The sequence below is a fragment of the Salvelinus sp. IW2-2015 genome, linkage group LG19 (genome assembly GCF_002910315.2).
Source record: "Salvelinus sp. IW2-2015 linkage group LG19, ASM291031v2, whole genome shotgun sequence".
NCBI lineage: Eukaryota > Metazoa > Chordata > Actinopteri > Salmoniformes > Salmonidae > Salvelinus > Salvelinus sp. IW2-2015.
Genome location: NC_036859.1, coordinates 9,077,317 through 9,084,533, shown reverse-complemented (window position 1 = coordinate 9,084,533; position 7,217 = coordinate 9,077,317). Strand labels below are relative to the sequence as shown.

The 7,217-nt window shown below is 42.8% G+C and overlaps 1 protein-coding gene across 3 annotated transcripts; it reads right to left on the bottom strand.

The window, feature by feature from the left end:
* Positions 1-1,141: 1,141 nt before the first annotated feature.
* LOC111979587 (nucleolar protein 9) lies at positions 1,142-6,349 on the bottom strand. 3 transcript variants are annotated; one of them, XM_024010180.2, is made up of 11 exons: positions 6,272-6,349; positions 4,658-5,027; positions 4,300-4,536; positions 3,971-4,198; positions 3,780-3,887; positions 3,473-3,614; positions 2,900-3,092; positions 2,401-2,661; positions 2,028-2,240; positions 1,766-1,871; positions 1,142-1,373 (listed from the first exon to the last, which is right to left on the bottom strand). In XM_024010180.2, the coding sequence occupies exons 2-11, from the start codon at positions 4,971-4,973 to the stop codon at positions 1,219-1,221; spliced, it is 1,959 nt and encodes a 652-aa protein (XP_023865948.1). In that variant the 5' UTR covers positions 4,974-5,027; positions 6,272-6,349; the 3' UTR covers positions 1,142-1,218. The 3 variants fall into 3 exon arrangements, with proteins under 3 accessions (XP_023865948.1, XP_023865949.1, XP_023865951.1); XM_024010181.3 differs by having other exon boundaries at positions 4,658-5,023; positions 6,272-6,340; XM_024010183.3 differs by lacking the exon at positions 6,272-6,349 and adding an exon at positions 5,968-6,032 and having other exon boundaries at positions 4,658-5,023.
* Positions 6,350-7,217: the final 868 nt, after the last annotated feature.

The window sequence follows — 7,217 nt, the reverse complement described above, 5'->3', positions numbered from 1 at the left end:
GCCTTTATGGTAGAGTGGCCCGAAGGAAGCCATTCCTCAGTAAAAGGCACATGACAGCACACTTGGAGTTTGCCAAAAGGCACCTAAAGACTCTCAGACCATGAGAAACAACATTCTCTGGTCTGATAAAACCAAGATTGAACTCTTTGGCCTGAATGTCAAGCGTCATGTCTGGAAGAAACCTAGCACCATCCCTACGGTGAAGCATGGTGGTGGCAGCATCATGCTGTGGGGTTATTTTTCAGTGGCAGGGATTGGGAAGCAAAGATTAACAGAGATCCTTGATGAAACCTGCTCCAGAGCACTCAGGTCCTCAGACTGGGTCGAAGGTTCACCTTCCAACAGGACAATGACCCTAAGCACACAGCCAAGACAACGCAAGAGTGGCTTCGGGACAAGTCTCTGAATGTCCTAGCCAGAGCCCGGACTTGAACCCGATCAAACATTTCTGGAGACCTGAAAATAGCTGTGCAACAACGTTCCCCATCCAACCTGACAGAGCTTGAGAGGATCTGCAGAGAAGAATGGGAGAAACTCCCCAAATACAGGTGTGCCAAACTTGTAGCTAAACCAACACTAGAAGACTTGAGGCTGTAATTGCTGCCAAAGGTGCTTCAACAAAGTACTGAGTAAAGGGTCTGAATACTTATATAAATGTAATATTTCAGTTTTAAGTTTTTATATATTAGCAAAAATGTCTAAACCTGTTTTTGCTTTGTCATTATGGGGTATTGTGTAGAGGATGCTTTAAAAAAAAAAAAAGGGAAAAAAAGCTATTTTAGAATAAGGCTAATGCAAAAATAATGTGGAAAGTCAAGGAGTCTGAATAGTTTCTGAAGGCACTGTAAATAGCACTCACTTTAGATGAGTGACTGCAACAATACTAATGATTAGTAAATGATTTATTCATGAAAGTAATGATTGATAAATGGTAAACACACAATTTATAAATGCCTTATTACAGACCCCTAAAATAGTGTTGGTTTAGTAAAAAATGTGTCTGGATTTTCATACTAAAATGCTYGAAAAATATACTGCAATTCTATACAATTCAGTATGACTTCTGTGAATCTTAATGTGAGATTTGGAAATTAGTGTACTTTAGTATCACTCCTAACCATGCATACAAATGAAGAGTGGATGTTTCTATACTTTTTATTTGATTGCGTAGAAAAATCACATTGAAATTCCATAGAAGACAATTCCCAGCACAATTTCTCACTCCAGAATGTCACTAAAGAGCTTCCTCTTCTTCGATTCGCCCGTCTGCACTTCCTGCCACTGGGCCCTCCTCTTCACAAAGTGGGTCAGTGCAAATTTGGCCCAAACGTGACGAGAAAACTGGCCTGATCTAAGCTGTGTCTCACAAGGCACTGAGAGAGAAAAAGAGAGAAAGAGCACGAATGACATTAAAAACAAAACACATGGTCTAAAACAGCGTTTCCCAAACTCGGTCCTGGGAACCCCAATTGGTGCACACTTTGTTTTTTTGCTCTAGCACTACACAGTTGATTCAAACAATCAAAGCTTGAAGACAAATTATTTTAGGGCAAAAACCAAAACATGTACCCCTTGGGGTCCCCAGGACCGAGTTTGGGAAACGTTGGTCTATGTGATCCAACCTAAGACAGAATTTGATTATATGCTTGCCACAACCCACAACACAATMAAATCAACACTAACCAGTAAACTAGTGAGTAGCTACTAGCAGACCCATTCTTGGGTGACAACTTCAGCAACACGAACACATTTGTGTAGATTTTACCTAATTCCTTAGCGATGCTTTGTCTCTGGGGGACAGTGGCGCTGTTCCAGACTGCCTCCAACACACGGCTGCCATACCTGGAGCAGGCCATCTGGACATACTGGCCCTGGGAATCAAGTAAGGACATGGCAGGGAGAGGAAACAGGGGATTAGGAGATATGGGGACTGCTGTGAGAATGTGATCAACAAAACAGTCAGCTTTGGACCATGACAATGAGAGGAAGTACTCCGTTTAGGTTATCATCTCTCCAGCAAGTACTACCTCCAGTCTCCTCAGGATCTTTCCCCTCCCCTTATCGCTGGAGGATGTCACCAGGAGCTGCAGAACGTGGCTGCCRGATTGGTCGGTTCCCAGGGTCAGGTGGTCAGCGGGGGTCAGAGAGCGTAGGCTGTTCAGGAGCAGGGAGCGGTCTTTGAACTTGGCCAGTGACTGGACCAGACGCGAGCCATGGTAACAGATAGAGGATAGGGGGCGCTAGGGAGGGAAGAGGGAATACAAAAGACGACAGTGTTGGTCTTTTTATGGATAGACACACAATATGCTTGGTGTCAATAAGCCTTGGTGTCAGATCCAAAGTCGGGTGGGTGGGTGCATTCAGAACATCAGGTTCATTTGGGGACTTTGAGAGCAATACCTCTGTTTGTGTGTTGCCCTCTGCTGCCTCTGAGCTGTAGTACACCTCGTGTGTGAGCAGGGACAGGAAAAGAGGCAGGCAGGCGGTGTGTCGAGAGGCAGGTTCAGCACAGTGAAAAGCATTAAGGAGGCGTTGCATCATCTCTCCCTGTTTCTCCTCCCGCTCTGCACAGCTGTCTGTCAGCTGGACGATCACACCCATGTGACCTGCTGCCAAGATGGCCTCCAAACCCTCGACTAGCTCATCAAACACCTTCAGGAACTGTGAAGGAGAGAGGGAGGAAGGAAGAGACAAATAGTGGAGGTAGAGTTACCACTGTCATTGTAAACTTTTGTTCTGTTTTATCATGCACCCTGATAAATACAGATTACATTCATCAGTATCTACCATCTTATGGATTTCAGGACTAACAGTATGGTATCTGTATGAATYACACTTAAGTAACCATGATGCATACATATAACTTAATCACAGCAATAACTATAGGGGGTATACATACCACTTTGTAATTGGTGGAGGCMGCTGTCAGTCTCTGTATGGGGAAGTTGGCGATTGGATGGATGGCCAGGGTTACCAGCTGACCCTGGAGGTGGTTCTTATAMAGGTCCCGGAGCAAGGCCTTGTGGGATAACTGGAGGACTATTTCAATTAGCCGACTAGAGGCCTGGTCCTTCAGAAAGACCAAGAGAGGACTAAGAGAAAGAGGCAAAAAGAGAGACAAAGACAAGATATCCAAAAGTATAAAAAGTAGGGCCGGGACGATACCAGTACAGCGATACTCGTTAGTATTGTGGCAAGGAAACCAAATACTAAGTGGATTTAACTTCTTCAGGAAAACAGCCCTAATGTTTTAAACAAACATCATTATGATGTCATCCAGTCACATTTATTTATTTTCCCCAGCTACAGCAAACAATATTTTACATACAGCAGGTTTTTAAACAAACAAAGAGACTACTTTGTGTTTTCATTTTTGGCATGGAAATATATTGCAATACTGGTATCGTCCGGGCCRTAATAYAAAAAGGGCAAAGATACATTGACTCAAATGTCTAGAGGAAATCTCACTGACCTGACTCCAGGAGCAGAGCTGAGTGATGTCAGGTACTCCACGATACCTTTGGTGAGCAGCTTGCAGAGCTTGGGTCGGTTTCTGTGACTCACCGTCAACATGGTCTGGAACACTGTACTAGCCACTGCATCAGTCACACACACTGATGGGAGAGATGGAAGAGGAGAGAGAGGTCATGTAACGCCATTGTGACTTGCTTGCAAGAAACATCTCCAATAGTATGTACTGCGAAGATCTACTATGAAGATGTACTGCGAAGTGCAATGAGGGGTTTCAATGTACTGTAGCTTGATGACAGAAGARTTACCATTGACATTATCCATCAAGGAGGTAGACAGGGTTTTTAGTTCCCACCAAAATGATGTGGGCGCCTCAAAGTAGGTCAGCTGAGTGGTGACATTCCTGTCCTTTACACCTGGAACAAAATACACAGACAAGATAAGTTATTGTGTGTATGAGTCTGTTTGGATAATTGTGTGCGTGTGTGTGTGTGTGTACCTGGGCGTGCTGTGTCGGTGCGGGCTGGACCAAGGCAGCCTGCCAGTACGTGTATGAGCGTGCGGGCCACGTGGGAGCCGTGTGTGTGTCTGATGAACTCTGCACAGTGCTCCATCACCACGTGACACAGGGACAGAACCTGGGCCTCTAGTATCCCACAATCCTCCCCTTCCATCTCGGAATCTCCTTCTGTGGTAGCTGTCTTTTCCTCCTCTGATGAGCTCTTTTCTAAAAGACAATATAAAGGAGATTTATTTCATGTCATTCTATTATATCTTGACATTTCAGGTGCTAGGAATTGTTTTCAGACTGGTCACAATCAGACTCACCTCTCCATCTGGGCATCTGTCTGAGGGCGCTCTCCAAGACATGACCCCCACATTTGTCACATGACACTGTCTTAAAATCGGAACCCGATTCTCCACCAAGCTCAGCCAGCACCTCCCCCACCTGGACGGTGCTAGCCAATGGGAGCAGACGCTGGAGGGTGACACTTCCTGTCACATCCATGGCAACCAGGGCAGCCTGCCCTTTGACCTCCGTCAGCACGTTCTCCACAAAGAGAACTATAGGGGAGGAAGAAATTAAGATGTGAAGCTATGTTGTAAAGGTCACAGCATTGTATACTCATGCAAACATTTATGCACATAATTGACACAATCTCCTTCCCRGTGCAAGGGCTCTCACCTCTCTCCTCGTCCTCTGTGAAGCCTTCGCTGAGTCTTTCTCCCACTCTGCGGAAGTATCCCACACTCAAGGCATCTAGACGCTTCTTGGCACCTCCTCCTTCACCTCCTCCTCTTCCACCCGCTCCTCCTCTCTTTCCCTCTCCATCTTCTCCTCGTTCACCTGCTTCTCTTCCTCTATTTCTGCCTTCATCTTCTCCTCTTTTACCCGCTCCTCCTCTTCCACCCACTTCTCTCATTCTCTCTCTATCTTCAGGATACTTCCTCTTCATTCCTGCCTCTCTCCACTGGTTGTTTTCCTCCATCTTCGCCAGCATTTTAAAGTAAGGACACCAACGCAACTTGATTACTTGGGTACTGGTGTCTTCTATCTGGAAAAAACAGTGTGCATGTTGTTGAATAAGATGAAAAGRAGATGCTTACCCCCTGGTCACTCTTAAACTAACGTAAACTCACCCCATTCCGTACAAATGTGTGCAACCGCAACATTCAAACGAGGCTACAAAGAAAACTAATGGGACTGTGTTGACTTCAAAATCGGGGGTGTGAACTAGGTTTCTATTCAAGCTTTGATCGACATGGTAATGGATCTATAGTATTGGAGAAAAGTTGAAAAAACGGACCCTCCATTACATCGTGACGTGTCGTAATGTACAGCACGCATAAAGCAACTATTTCTGTCTTACAATCTCTCTCCACCAGGTGTAGCACTTCTCTCATKGTTTAAAAACAAGAAATGGACAGTGACGGGGGTAAGGGGGGGATACCTAGTCATTTTTTGCGGCATCATTGCATGCGATCATCATTCTCAAAGCTGCTGTTTACTTCTAAGATCACTTTAGCKCCGCCCTAAAAACCTGATTCAAATTCGACACAAACCTTCAAATAMGTATAATGACACATTATATAAACTCTTTATAGTGTTTTATTTACATTTTAGAGGCGATAAGGTGATAAGTTGGACAGATTGAGTGAAAAAAAAAATCTCTCCTCCTCACTATCACGCATTAGTTTCGCTTCCCCACCCGCCATTTTTAAAAAGACCAGACGGGGCTCATTGCCTGCTTGAATTATGCAGAAACGGGCAGCGTTTAGGTCATGTAATTGATAATGTTGGAAAGGGGAGAAATTGTGCTTTACAATGGTATTGACATTACAGTTGATCTGGAAGTATTACGTTTTTGGGGCGCTAAAATAAGAGCAATTGTACGGACCAAGGCGATGTACGAGTTTACGTTAATACGGACCAGCCATGAATATGAGACAAAATATTTGTCAGTTGAAAGTACACTTTTGATTATTAAGAACAACCTAKATTTAAGGAGCTGTCAATACATTAACACTCGGGATCTTCTTCGGTTTAGRTAGCTAGCTAACAACAAGAATAAACTGTTTTGGTTTAGCTGACGTTAGCTCGCTAACAAGAATAACCCATGGAATAAATAGCTAACAAGCTAGATCACTGCGACCGTTCTCTTCCAGTTCAAATCGTCTGTATTTTTGACTGTCTCATAACTTATAAACTAGCTATGTGAATGGACTCAAAAACAAGACACATAATAACATAAAAAAAGTTAGAAAATGTAACACCAAGCTAGCTAATAGAACAACTCACATGTGAAACGATGGTCTGTTGTTGGCGCGTGAAGATGACGTCAATTTCCAAAGGTCAATTTCGTGCATATTTTTCATCAACCAGCAGGGGGCTCTTGGCTTTGCTTCATTATCCACAGGGCAACGGAACGAATCATGAATTGTGGTTGCTGGTTGACATACAGTAGGACTGACTGTATGAATGGGCTCTTTAATTGATTAAATAAAAATATCATTGTCACAGTGTCTAATTTCTCCTGAGTCCAGATATTTCATCACATTACAGTAAAACCAGTGGTGAAAAGGACTCAAGTAAAAGTACTTTAAGTACTAAAGTAGTTTTTTGAGTATCTGTACTTTACTATTTATATTTTTGACAAATTGTACTTTTACTCCGCTACATTCCTAAAGAAAAGAYTGTTCTTTTTACTCCATACTTTTTCCCTGACACTTGTTACTTTTTGAATGCTTAGCAGGACAGTCAAATTGTCCAATTCACACACTTATCAAGAYAACATCCCTGGTCATCCCTACTGCCTCTGATCTGGCGGACTCACTAAACACAAATGCTTCATTTGTAAATTATGTCTGTGTTGGAGTGTGCCCCTGGCTATCCGTAAATTTAAAAAACAAATTGTGCTTTCTGGTTTGCTTAATATAGGGAATTTTAAGTTATTCATATTTTTACTTTTGATTCTTACGTATATTTTAGCACTTACATTTACTTTTGATACTTACGCTACCGGTCAAAAGTTTTAGAACACCTACTCATTCAAGGGTTTTTCTTTATTTTTACTATTATCTACATKAATAATAGTGAAGACATCAAACTATTAAATAACACATATGGAATCATGTAGTAACCAAAAAACTCAAACAAATCAAAATATATTTTGCATTTGAGATTCTTCAAATAGCCACTCTTTGCTTTGATGACAGCTTGGCACACTCTTGGCATTCTCTCAACC